Source organism: Molossus molossus, unplaced genomic scaffold (assembly GCF_014108415.1).
Source record: "Molossus molossus isolate mMolMol1 unplaced genomic scaffold, mMolMol1.p scaffold_m16_p_21, whole genome shotgun sequence".
In the NCBI taxonomy this organism is placed as follows: domain Eukaryota; kingdom Metazoa; phylum Chordata; class Mammalia; order Chiroptera; family Molossidae; genus Molossus; species Molossus molossus.
Genome location: NW_023425357.1, coordinates 19,423,199 through 19,436,942, shown reverse-complemented (window position 1 = coordinate 19,436,942; position 13,744 = coordinate 19,423,199). Strand labels below are relative to the sequence as shown.

The following is a 13,744-nucleotide window of genomic DNA, read 5'->3' as shown; positions in this document are numbered from 1 at the left end:
GAGGTTAGCCTGTTAACACTGGAATAGCCCATAAATGGGATGTTTCCCCCTCAAGCAGGGCAGGGTTTTGAGGACATTCTCATGGCACTCTTTTTTTTTCCATTTTTTGTTCAGGTAGAGTGGGAGAGAGAGAGAGGAACAGAGAGAGAGAGAGAAACATCAATGTGAAAGGAACACATTGAGTGGCTGCCACCCGCACAACCAACCAGGGCCGGGGACAAACTGCAGCCGAGGTACGCGCCCTTAGCGGGAACCAAACCCGGGTCTCTCAGGACCGCAGACCGACGCTCTAACCGCTGAGCCAAACCGGCCAGGGCTCTCATGGCACTCTTAACACTCAGAACACGAAGGTAGTGAACAGAATAAAATGTTCCAAAAGAACACGACTGCTTTCTGCAAGCTCTGAGTCACACATCTGGCTGCTCAGAGTCTATCCACCAGATACCATGCTCATAGCAACTCGGGAAATTTCGTTCCATGACCAACTTCAAAAAACAACAAAAGAACTGAGATTTCTGTTCCTCTGTCACTGCTCACAAGCACTAAAAATGACTCACACTGGCAGTGCGAGAAAACCTAGGCAACCCACAAACTGCAAACCAGCCGTGCAGCGACCTCAGGGTGGAGAGAAGCAGCTGGCTAAGCGAGGGGTCTTGGCTGTCTGGGCTGCAGCAGTCACCTCGAAGTTCTCAGTGAAAGAGAAAGCTGCCTGTCGGCTCGGCCCTGGGCTAGTTCTGCATGAAGCGGGAATGGAGGCCCACCTGCACCTAGCGAGTCAGACCACGGGGCGCGCTCCCGCCCTCCATGCTGGCCAGGAGGACTTGTCTGGTCCTGAGCTGCCTGGTGCCAGGACAGAGGGCGTGAGAGGAAAGCAGCAGAGCAGCGAGCACCAGCCACGGTGAGCCAGACCCCAGTCTGGACTGAGGAAGGAGTTGGTTCTTCTCCCACTGCCGGGAGGCCTCCACACCTGTTCACACGCAGCAGTGGACACTGGAGGGCTGAGCTGGATGGGCAGATATAACCGGATACACCGCCAGGCTCGTGCCACAGCTGGGGGGGGAAAGTTCATTGACAATGAGCACTGAGCCCCAAATACAAAGAATCTCCAATAACTTACGTCTGAAATCTCCAATCACATGCTCTTCGGTTGAGTAGCAGACAACAGAGCAGACATTCAGCTGTTTCTTCCAGTCCACACAACTTACCTTACCCGACCTCACAGCAAGGCAGCAAATGAAGACCGGTGCCAACAACGAAAAATGTCTAAGGACCTTTGAAGGCCCACCTGCCACCTTCCCCAAATCAAGCACCACATGGGCATTGCTGGTCCCTAAAATGGGTCATTCAGGTCCAGCTAATTCATGTAGGAAGTTCTCCCAATGAGCTGCCTGACCATTCCCTGACCAAGGGGAGCAGCTGGCACTGGGTCCCTGCACTCACCTGCTGAACTGGAAATCAAGAGCTGGCTAAGGACTTATCAGAGTGGGAACACAACATATACTCTGGACAACTGGCAGCTGGCCCTTGGCGTCACTGCGGGCCACGGCCAGATGGACAGACCCCACAGGCCCTGTGCCCTCACCTCACATCAGAGACAAGCCTGACGTGAATACAACCAACAGTCCACAGCCCAGGGTTACTCATTATTTGTAGAAACCATGCATAGATCCAAACACCAGAGGCAGGTTACATCATTTGGATTTGAGATCGGTTTTTAATCAGAAGTACTCATCTTCGATCCATGTGAGCTTTACAATACTTAGGGGAGGCCTCAGACGCGGATGGTGTTCCTTAGAGCGAGCTTCAGGCTCTGGGTAAAATAGGCATTTTCTTGATTTTATTTAAACAATGGTGAAACTTAGAGAACAGCTTGCACACCCAGTTGTCTTTCATTTTTACTTTCTTCAAAGCTTCACGGCCATAGTTATCACACGGTTCAGGGCCGGCCACACTTGGCACGAGAGGAAAAGTCATACTGCAAGATAGGAGCAGTGACACTTTTAGGCTCAGTCCTGCAAAAGACGTGAAAACTGGGAGCATGCTTCAACGTGACTGCAGGACCTGCTAGAAGGATCTGGAAGGTGAGCAGCGGGCATGCATCTCTGATGAGACTCAGCTGACAGCACCAGGCAGATGAGCCCCATGGCTGCCCAGGAGGGACCTCACCTTCTCCACCTGCCTCTCCCGGGTCTCCACAGAACCTCCTGGGAGAGCCAGTCTGCCATTTAGGGGCTGTGTTCCAAAGCTTGTTGATTCTGACACTCGGAAGCAAAAAGGTCAAAGTTGCCAAACAAACTGAAGCTAGGGCAGTGGGAATATTTTTATTTAAATAAATTTTTAAAAAGGCCAGAGAGAAACTAATGAGGAAAAGGGGACACATTTCATGAGACAGCTCAGGCTGGTCTCCACATGGAGGTACCAAAAAGCTGTCCCCTTCCCTGGAGTCCTTTGCACCGAGCCTGAGGGCTTAACACAATGCACCCAAGGACACGCAACGGAGAGGGGACAAACTCCGCCCTGTCCTCTGTGAATCACATGTGCAGATGGCACACACACACAGGGTCATAAAAAGACATAGCCCTGGCCCCAGTTCTGGGACACGTGGCTGCAGTTTGGGTTTCTAACATGAGAGCAGATACCTGTGTGCAGGGCGGTACACAGTGCGTGCCGACTGCAACTGGCTGCAGGGAAGGCTCTAAAGCTAGAGACACCAGGGCGAGCTCATGGTGCTACCAGGGCCCAGGCCCAGGGCAGTGTCCACAGGGCCACCAAACTGCTGAAACCTGCAGTGATGTTCTCCAGTGACTCCTATCACTAGCCCCATTCTCCTGATTCAGAAACTGAGATGGGGGTGAAGTGCTCTTGTCCAAAATCAGAGTCAGTATAGAAACAAAAATTCACCAAAAAAGTGAGGATAAAAAGAAAACAAAAACAAAATAAAGAGAAATGGGAACTCAGGCCTGCGTCCGGAGACTGACAGCCCCCGACTCCCTGGGGCTCTGTCTACAAACACGGGCCTCCCTACCAGCCCAGGCTGCACTTCACCTCCGCGAGGCCCTCACAGGCTGATGGCCACTTTCATGTGCGTTCTGCAGAGTGGATGGCGGAGCTGGCACCCCCACACTGGACCCTGACATCAAGACACTCAGTTATGTCATGAACTTCCCTGAAGGAGGATTTTGTTTTCCTAGAAAACTGTCAGTGAGCCAGAGACAAACTCGATTTCTCCGATTCCTTTTCTTTCTTTATAAGACATGCTCAGCTCAGCTCGGCCTTCCCATCGGCTAGCGGCAAATATGCAGACATATGTTGCACACTCTATAGAAAGTGTCTTGGGCTGAGATGCCTACAAGACGGTGGGTGTTCAGGTTAGAAAGTCTAATCTCCAAAGTGCATGCTGCTGCTCTTCCCAGGTCATGGGTTCGGAGCTGCCCCCCAACCCCGGCAGGGAAGGGGGCCGTCAGGAGGTCAGGGACTGAATGTTCTTGAGCATCTCCTCAAAGGCCTGTGGGGATGGAGCATCCGCATTCCGAAAGGTGGCCTGGACTCTGCTGTACAGGCTGAAGGACTTCAGCTCCAGCCAGATGAACCCAAAGCGGTCTTCGTCGAACAGGATGAAGACTCCCGGGGTGCGCTCAGGGCTAGTGAAGCCATGGCCAGCGATGAGGCCCGTGCCGTAGAAACTGAACAAAGAAAGAGGGAAAGAACAAGGGAGAAGAGTGAGAGGAGCCTCGAGGCACTGCATTGGCCCAAGTCAAGCACCGTGTCATCCTGGACTGTCCTAAAACACCCTTCATTCCATTCGAGCCACTTTTCGCCAGCACTTGACAGCAGGAAGCCAAGAATCAGCAGGCATCCCAAGAGGGCCCGTCCTCGCAGGCTCCTGCACAAGGCTGCAGTCCAGCGCGCCAAGCCATCGTAGCAGAGGGGCAGGGCTCTGGGCGTGCGGGGAGATGGACGTTCACTTACAGAGCACGTGAGCAGGTGTGCTGGGCTCTCCCCACCAAACACTGATTTCTACCACTTCACCCAACTAGAGGAGGAGGATCTCAGGCAGCCCCACCTCACAACTCTGACTCAAAGTGTATGTCTTATAACTCAGGCCTGGGTAACAAAAACCTTAATTCCTGGGGTAGTTATGTCATCACACAAACAATTCAAATATAATCGATAAAGACTTATTGGCATGCAGCTGACATTAACTCAGAAGGCAGAACTTTCAAATATCCATATGGCCAAGTTTCAAGATCTTTATCAGGCTGAAATACATTTGTCTTTCTTTTTGTTGTTTGTTAATCCTCACTCAAGGACAGTTTTCCACTGATTTTTAGATAAAGTGGAAGGGAGAGAGGGTGGGGGCAGAAAGAAAGAGAGAAACATCAATGTGACACATAGATTGGTTGCCTCTGGCACGACCCCAACCAGAGCCAGGGATGGAACCTGCAACCCAGGTATGAGCCCTTGACCAAGAATAGAATCTGAGAGCCTTTTATCCTCGGGCTGATGCACTAACCGCTGAGCCAAACCGGCCAGGGCACATTTGTCTTTATTGCAAAGAAGTTGGTGCTTCTGACAGATGACAAGAAATCAGGGCTGGCCTGAATCTCCCCTCATGTGGAATGGCGCCTGAGACCCCCACCGCCCCCCACCACGCTCAGGCTATGATGGATTGGAGAGGAGAGAGCAGCCTGTGGTTCAGAGGGTTTCTCAGGTGGGGAAAAAGAGCACCAGGGCCCACAGGGAGGCACAGGAATGGTCTCCTGCACAGGCCTCGCAGACACAGACCAGACAGGGACGGATCGCAGCAGGCCTTCCCAAGCCTGGAGCCCCTGAGGTTCAGGACGGGTGGAGGACCACCCTACGACTCTGCCAGGGCTCTGGACCAGAGCTTCCAGACTGTCCGGCCCTAGCATGCTTGTGAGCTAATAAAGGGCTCTTGGCTAGCCATGAGCTACTAAGAGTTGTCAAGTTTGACAGGGATAACAGAGCCTTTTTCATTTATGGCCTTTCACATGGGTATGTAATAGGAAAAACAGTGAATATTAGCCTAATAACTTTGCATGGTGACAAATGATTACTAGGCTTATTGTGATGATCACATCGTAAGGTATATAGATGTCAAATCACTATGCTATACACCTGAAACTAATATCATATTGCATGTCAACTCTACTTTAATAAAAAAGTTTAAAACTTGACAAAAAAATTTACATCAGGTGAAATTATATATCAGATGCTATTTGTATGTCTCCCTCTGGAAAAAGCAAATTTAGTCACTTCTTTCATAATTATATAACAAGAAGAAAATGTAATAAATGTTTTCCACCAAGCCTGGGTCAATACCCAAATCCCCTACAGGGAGCGTGGTGAGCTGGCGCACTGTTAGTCTATTCGGAAAGAGCCGCTTCGACCCCTGCAGACACAGCAGTTGGCCCCAAGGTCAAGGGAAACAAATCTTCATACATAACTTGAAAAGGTGGAGGGAGTCCGCTGTAATGCCAGGAGACTGACAGCTTAGTCCCTCAAACTGTACAGAAGAACTTTCTATGATGATGAAATATTCTAGATCTGCACGTCCATGTGGTAGCATCAGCCACGCGTGGCTACTGAGTATGTGAAATGTGGCCAGTGCAACTGAGGACCTGAATTTTTAATCTGATTCACTTTAGAGAAACTGAAATAGCCCTAGAGTATAGGAGACTGGGGCAAGGGTCTCCTAATTCACCTCCCAGGGAAAGGCCCGAATGGCAGGGCTGGGCCTGCGCAGTGGAAAGCAGAGGCCTGAGACAGAAACCACAAGAACAGCAAGTCAGACGAAGAGCTGGCAGCCTGGGGGAGGCCTTGTCCCAAGATCAGGGGTCGTGACCTCTGCAGGGCAGGAAGCGGCAATGGCCACCCCTTCCGAATGCTGTCTGGAGGGAGGGAGGCAGGGAGAGAGGAAGGAAGAAGGGAAGGAAGGAAAGAAGAAAGTAAGGAGAAGAATCACAGGAAGAAATAATGGACCGACTTCGGAACTACCTTCGTTAGATGGATGGAGATCGTGACAGGCCTTACCTGCAAGGGTACCCAGGCGAACTCCCAGCAGGCTTTCTACATGGAGAGCTGCGGGCAGGGGAGAGTCCTCTTCCTCACTGTCTGCTTCAATGCTGCCTGACATCCTGCCTCGTCTCCCTTTTACCTTAGTGACTCAAGACGCAAGGCATTCTAGGAGGAGTCTTCACACCTGGCAGTTCTAACAACCCCAGTCGGAGGCTCCCCGAGGGGTGTGACAGCTGACTGTACCGGCCAGGAGACAGTGCCATCTGTTAGGTCTGAGCTGAGGCTGGGACCAAGCTGTCCGAGGCTCCCGTTCCAGTGCAGCAAGCCCGCGGGCCATCCTGTCAGGGCCCAGTCCCACCCTGAAGCCGGGTCTTCGCCCACCCTCCTGTCCTTACCACATCCTGCAGGTTCGGGGGTAGTTCTCATTCCTGGAGCTCACACCCACAGGCAGAACAAACGGGACAGGCTGCTCCTGCAGAGCTGCGGCCTCTTCGTGCCTGGGCTCTCTGACCTTCGCAGTGGGTGGCCCGGCACCCTCGCCATCCTCAGTCCTGTCTTCCTGCTGCTGCTGCTCCTGGCGCACCTGCTCATGAACCTCCAGGACGATGCGGGAGAGCTCGTTGAAGTTGCAGAGGTTCTCGACGTCAGGCAGCTGGATGCGGTGCATGAGGTCGATCTCTACTGTCTGTTGCCCAGCGGGGATGTTGGGGTCACCCTGTAGAGCGAGTGGGTGGCAGTCAGCAGGGCTCAGAGACCAGAAGAAACATGCTCCAGCCTAGATCCCACCTCTGGCCAGATGAGCTCACTCCACTGTTCCTATTGACTTAGCAGCAACCCCTTAAGAATATTTTAGAAGTCCTTAAAAATTAGAGCAGGTGGCCCCATCTGTGAAGGGTCTTTGAGGAAAAAAAGGACAGCATTTACTAGTGACCTGCTGAGAGTCCACAGGAACCCAGCACGGCGAATCATCTGCATCCAGAGACCTCAGATGGAAACTAGCCTGTGTGACAGCTGAGCAGACTGGAGTTTACAGAACTGCATCCCCTCCCAGGGTCAGGCAGAGGACAGCAGGCCTGAGAGAGCAGCCGAAAGGTCTGCCTGGAATGGAGACAATCCTAACCCTGAACCCCAGGAGATCTCCCAAGCCCGAGAGTTCTACACGAGTCCCAGGAGCACGCCAGAAATCTGCAGGAGAGCCCCACTGTGCCATGGACGCAGCCCTGGTTCCAGGCTCTCATTCACAGGAGCCTTCCCAAAAGCAGAGGGACACAGGCAGACCGAAGTTCAAGAGTAACGCTTTGTGAGGATGAGGAAGTGGTGCTGCTGCTTCAGGATGCTTTAGTGCATCTGCCAGAAGCTCACCCAACAACTGTGCAAATGACAGGTGAGCACAGTGTGATTGGCAGCCTCTGGAGTGGGCAGCACAGGGCCTACTGGGCTCGACAACTCTCCAACTACTTTCACAAGCTGTTGAGGCCAGGATAGGCAGTGGGGCCTGTCTACCGCAAGGGGTCTCCAATGTGGTGGCCCTTGGGGTCGCCTGGGGTGCCTGCGGAGCCCTTATCCAGGCCCCTTCCCCATTAAATCAAATCTGTAGGAAGGAACAAGGGCATCAGTGTTTTCTCAACTTCCCCAGATATACAGTGTGCAGCCAGGCCGAGAGCCATGTGGGAAAGCAGCAGGGCTCAAAATCCTGAGATTCTGGCTGGGCGGGTCCGGGTGGGGCCTAAGGGTCTGCATTCCCAACCAGCTCCCTGGTGAAGTGGGGCCAAAGCCCGAGTCGCACTCTCCACGGCCATCCTGACAAGTCCACACAGGGCTGGACCCCCCGGCAGCCCCAGGACTTACCGTGATCTTCGTGGCCCTGGCGTGCTTCCCATGGAAGCTGAGCATGACAATCTCCAGGCCGTGGCTGCCATAGGTGCCTTTGAAGAGGCCTGGCTTGATGAGGTCGTCCGGGTGGCTGGGCGGGAGGTAGATGCGGCGGTAGGTCAGGCAGTTGCTGTGTGGGGAGTGGGGAGTGTGAGCACGGCAGGGCCCCACGGAGCTGCAGCAGTGCAGAGCCCACACCTCCCTGCCCCACCATGGGGGCCGGGCAAGGCAGACAGTCTAGCATGGCCAGGTCAGTGGGGAGCACGGCCCACCCACACGTGCATGGCACCCTCACACCTTCTGATTCCAACAAGGCGTAACAGGGGCTCAGGTGTCTCTGCTGGGTGCCCCAGGGCAGCTGGAGTAGAGCTCTCTGCAGAGGGAAGGGAATACCACCCTGCTCTGTCACCCATGTGCAGGGGACATGGCAAAGGGGCTAAACAGGGCTGTGGGGACAGGGACCAGGGACAGAGGCTGAGAAGGCAGCCCCCCAGGTGGTGTGGGAAACCGCCCCGAGGATTACGCACACACAGCAGGCCCACTAGAGCACATGCTGGTGGACGATGGTGGCAAATAGGCAGAAAACTGTCGGCGGGCCAGAGGGGACGGGACCGTGTCACAGCACCACAGAGGGCGGCTGCACTTACTCATACTGACTGGTGTAGATGAACTTCATCAGGATGAGCTCCTGCATGTGCTCGTGGAAAATGTCCTCCAGCGTCCGCCCCCATTCTTCCCTCAGCCACGTTCGGAATTCCTTCCGAGAGAAGACAGGTCATGAAAACCACCATGACACGGGGGCAGGGAGAGGCTGCTCGCTGTGCTACTGAGTGGACAGAGCAGCATTTCTATAGTTGTGGGCGATGCAGCCGGGGACACACCTATGACACAGGAGCCCACCTGGGTGGAAAAATAAAGATGGGGTTGGGCAGGAGAATGGGGGTCTGCCACGTGTTTGGTCTCCCAGCACCTGGCCTCCCCTCCTGCGGATGTGTGCCACCAGTGACGCCTGAGGGGCTGTGGTCCCTCCTGCGGATGTGTGCCACCAGGGACGCCTGAGGGGCTCTGGTCCCTCCTGCGGATGTGTGCCACCAGTGACGCCTGAGGGGCTGTGGTCCCTCCTGCGGATGTGTGCCACCAGTGACGCCTGAGGGGCTCTGGTCCCTCCTGCGGATGTGTGCCACCAGTGACGCCTGAGGGGCTCTGGTCCCTGCTGCGGATGTGTGCCACCAGTGACGCCTGAGGGGCTGTGGTCCCTCCTGCGGATGTGTGCCACCAGTGACGCCTGAGGGGCTCTGGTCCCTGCTGCGGATGTGTGCCACCAGGGACGCCTGAGGGGCTCTGGTCCCTGCTGCGGATGTGTGCCACCAGTGACGCCTGAGGGGCTCTGGTCCCTGCTGCGGATGTGTGCCACCAGGGACGCCTGAGGGGCTCTGGTCCCTGCTGCGGATGTATGCCACCAGGGACGCCTGAGGGGCTCTGGTCCCTGCTGCGGATGTGTGCCACCAGTGACGCCTGAGGGGCTGTGGTCCCTGCTCTCCCAGAGCACACGAGCCCAGACTTCAGGGGAGGCAGCAGGGACATGGGGTCCCTTCAGGTGAGGCTGGGGTCACAGTCATGTCCAGAGCTCTCGGGAACAACCGCATGAGCCTCACTCGGGTCCCACCCGTGAACCAGGAGTCGTCTACGCTGAGCTGGCCACTGCACAGCCCAGTGCGCAGGCTTCCGGAAGAGCAGCAGCAGAGCAGGACTCAGCCTCTGAATCCCATGCCGGGCGAGCTGGCCCCGGTGGTTTCTGCAGCTGCCGACGAGGAACACGATAGGCACAGCCGGGGTCGAGAGACTGTGCGTGGATTTTCCTTTCTCAAATGAGCATTCATAGTCATGTTGCATGTTCAGTAAGTGTATGCGCAAATAGGGAGCTTTTTTATAAACACTGAGGCCCCAAAGCTCAATAATTCATTATGGAATCAAACACTGTGAAGGACATTTAGTGCTTAATTGCTTGATTCTGCACATTTAACTTAATCCACAGAACTGAGCTCTTAACTCAGTATAGTGTTTCTAATGATTATCTAGAATTAGCTCTACAAACAGAAGCAAAAGCAATTTACTAAAACAACAAAAGAGTACAATCTATCAGTTGCTTTAGTATGTTACTGCCCAAAACCTGGCAAAGAACAAAAATTACTAGTGATTGAACAAAATGACTATTAGAACTACAAAGTCAATATATAAAAATCAACTGGATTTTTACATACTAGCAACACAAAATTATAAAATAAAAATTTTAAATCTTATTTACAATAGCCTAAAACAAAACCATCACAGGACTTAGGAATAAGTATTACAAAATATGTGCAAAACCTCCACTCTGAAAACCCCAACACTGCTGAAAGAAAGTAAAGAGGCCTAATAATAGTCAGAGGTCTCTATCGACGGGAAGTCTCCTCATTAAGTCAGCAATTCTCTACAAATTGACCTACAGATTCAATGTCAATCAATCCCACCAGACTAGCCTTTCTGTAGAAACTGACAAGCTGATTCTGAAATTCATATGGAAATAAAAAGAACCTAAACATCCAAAGCAATCTTGCAAAATAACAAAGCTGAAGGACCCACACTAGCTCATGTTACGACTTTCTGTAAAACTACAGTAATTAGGATGGTGGCATGAGCATAAGGGCTGACAAATATATAAACAGAAATACACAGAGAGCCTGGAATCAGACCCACATGGATGCATCTGGCAGCTGATTTTTGACAAAGCTGACCTAAGCCACCTGATCCCTACCTCGCACCATACACAAAACACTAATTCAAGATGGGTCATAGACCTAAACATAATATGAAGCTACCAAAACTTGGGGATGCGAATGGGTCTGTCACTTGAGGATAGGCAAAGTTTTTTAGGACACAGAAAACGATAACCATTAAAAAAAATTTTTTTGACAAATCATACTTCATCCCAGTCAAAGCCTTCCACTTAAATGGCTCAACTCATGGAGAGAAAAGGCCCTTAAGAAAAAAATCAAATAGATAAATAACAGATAAAAATGGAAGCAAGTGAATGTAATGAACAAAGATTTCAATGTTGCCATGGTGAAAAATCAGACGTGAGCTATGTGCCACAGAGAAGATGGCTTGTGAATAGTCCTAATCTCATTTATTTTGCATGAAAAGGCCAAAGTCATTAGGAATACCAACCAGACCCAATTACTCAGAACAAAGAACTGTGAAATACATATGTTTATTACAAAATAACCTCATAAAGTATATACACATAAGGAGAAACACAGGGGCCTAGAACATATGAGAACCCGTTTAAAATGTATCCAGGGCTGGCTCACCACGAGCTAGCACTATACTATATGATCACTGTCTTACTCTGCACAACAACTAGGAGATGGATGCTAACATTTTCCTTTTTCTATAGAGGTTTGCGACTTATAAAAGTAAAGAGACCTTTCCAAAGTTGCGCAGCTAGTAAGTGACAGAAGTCCACATGCTAACTGGTCTTGCCTCCACCAAGGTCAATACCAGGGCCAACAGGAGCATGGCAGGCAGGGCTCACCTGCCCCGGTGGCTGTACACAAGGACCATCAAACTGACAACATGTAACAAGAATCTGGAACATCGTCAGGGCCTGTACCCAGCAATTCCATTTCTGCATGATCCAAAATCCAGATAAGATTTTTGCACAGAGTTCAGACAGTACAGTGACACTAATAACACCTGGCATCTTCCTGAATGGCTCCAGCCAGGCCTAGTGCTAAGTCATTCACCTGCAGTATCCTATTCAACCCTACCAAATCACTTGGTAATCGTATGACCCCATTTTACAGATAAGAACTGAAGCCCCCAGAGGGTAAGTCAGTCAAGCATGTGGTCAAGAGGGTAACAGGAGAAGAGTGAACATTTGAACACAAACCCCATGTCCACCTGCAGGTGAATGGTTACATCCAATTATATCATAGCACCATGAGGGAATGCTATGCTGATGGAATGCTATGCTGAACTAAAAATAAATCTTGTAAAGGGTTCTAACAAGACTGGAAAATACCTCTGGAGTAATAGTAATACTTAAAAAAAAGAAAAAAGCCCTGGCCGGTTTGGCTCAGCAGTTGGAGCGTCGGCCTGCAGTACAGAGAGACCCGGGTTCAGTTCCCGCTAAGGGCACGTACCTCGGTTGCAGTTTGTCCCCAGCCCTGGTTGGTCGTGCGGGTGGCAGCCACTCGATGTGACCCTTCACATCGATGTTTCTCTCTCTCTCTCTTCCTCTCTCTCCCTCCTGCTCTATCTGAACAAAAAATGGAAAAATGTCCTTGGTTGAGGATTAAAAAAAAAAAAAGAAAAAAGATCCAAGTGAGAGAGTTAGATTTTAATTACATCAGAAATGCCAAAACAAAACAAAACAAAAACAAACCCATAAAGGGAGGTTGGAGAATGGACTTGAAGACAGCTCCTAAGTGGGGCTGCACCGGCACTTTTTCCTGCCAGATTCTGCTTATTTCCTATTTGATGATGATAAAGCATCATTTTAGTACCTGGATGATTACTTCCCCATTTCTGATCCTCCCTGCAACCCCCAGGTTTCCAGAAGCCTCAGGAAGAGAGGCCTGGACAGGTAAGGAAGTCAAGTGGTGGCTGGGCCTTGGCCATAATCCATGAAGACAAGCCGGGCAGCATCTGCATTGTGGAGGCAGAGTCTGGGGTGACCCGAGGGCTATACTACTGCTCACAGGGATCTAGGAGACACAGCTGTAGTTTGCAGAGCACAGGAGAGGGTCACATGAGGCTCAGGCAGAGGACGCTGCAGCCCTGAGGTCACGCCACAGGACAGCCTGGATTTAGCCTTCAGGTGCACAACGCTGGCAGAAATCCTGGAACCATAGTTTGCATGCGAGCAAGGGGGAGAGGTGGCAAGCCCTGCGGATGCAGTTTATGACCCCATAGGGCTGGCTTCTGGTACTGATGAAGGGTGGAGCCCACGTGAAGAGGTGGGGAGGACAACTTCATGAGCAGGATGTGAAAGGAAGCACAAGCTAGCATGAGCCATCAGACTAACAAACCGGCTGAGAAATGCACCCCCCAAAAATACACAGAAGCTGTAATGAGTGTTCTATATTTTAAAAGTTCAAGTTTTTCTTAAGAAATGGCAATATTGTACTTGCTTTGGCAGCACATACACTAAACTTGGAACGACAGAGATTAGCAGGGCCCCAGCACAAGGATGAAATGCAAATTAGTGAAGTGTTCCATAGTTTTAAAAATAAAATAAAATAAAAAAGAAATGGCAACACTTTGAAATGGCAGTATGACTTACATCCTTAGAAAACCACAACTACGGGACAAGGTAAAATTACTAGTGCAAACAAAGGGAAGCACAAAGAAACCCCTAGGTGTAGCTGACACACAGGTTTATCCACTGTTCTACCTGGTCTGAAACTGCAATCACCAGGTCCACCTGCAGGGAGGACAGGGAGGTTCTGAGAACAGCCTCTAGTCTCCCTGCAACTCACCTCCAAGAAGAAACCTGCAGAGTACACAGCTCTCGACAACGGGGTGAAGGAGAACTACCTAGTGAACATGATTTCCTTTTGGTCATTCACTCTGAGGGTTGGCGGGTATGTGGTATGAGAACATGGGCCCCTTCCCAAGCTCAATCCCCCCTCCCCCCTGTGGGCATATGATGATGAAGGGCATCTGTGATGGTGCTGCGGGACGCTGGGAGCCTGGCCAGCTCCTTGGTCTAGGAAACTACCAAAAAGAAACTGTTTTCAGCTGAGCCCGGACTGAAAACGGCGGGCGCTCTGATCTCACGTAGCCTGTG

General features: G+C 51.4%; 1 protein-coding gene and 1 non-coding gene across 4 annotated transcripts in view; one reads left to right on the top strand and one right to left on the bottom strand.

Annotated features, from left to right (window-relative positions):
* Positions 1-1,510: 1,510 nt before the first annotated feature.
* Positions 1,511-13,744, bottom strand: part of FBXO31 (F-box protein 31) — a 39,080-nt gene continuing 26,846 nt past the window's right edge. For all 3 annotated transcript variants that reach the window (XM_036275374.1, XM_036275375.1, XM_036275376.1), the window contains 4 exons: positions 8,559-8,668; positions 7,888-8,041; positions 6,435-6,754; positions 1,511-3,683 (listed from right to left, as the gene is read on the bottom strand). In XM_036275374.1, coding sequence (XP_036131267.1) covers positions 3,461-3,683; positions 6,435-6,754; positions 7,888-8,041; positions 8,559-8,668 — 807 coding nt within the window. In that variant the 3' untranslated portion in view covers positions 1,511-3,460. The remainder of the gene's footprint in view (positions 3,684-6,434; positions 6,755-7,887; positions 8,042-8,558; positions 8,669-13,744) is intronic.
* Positions 13,078-13,179, top strand: LOC118639638. Its single transcript, XR_004961218.1, has one exon. It is a non-coding gene; the product is annotated as a U6 spliceosomal RNA (small nuclear RNA).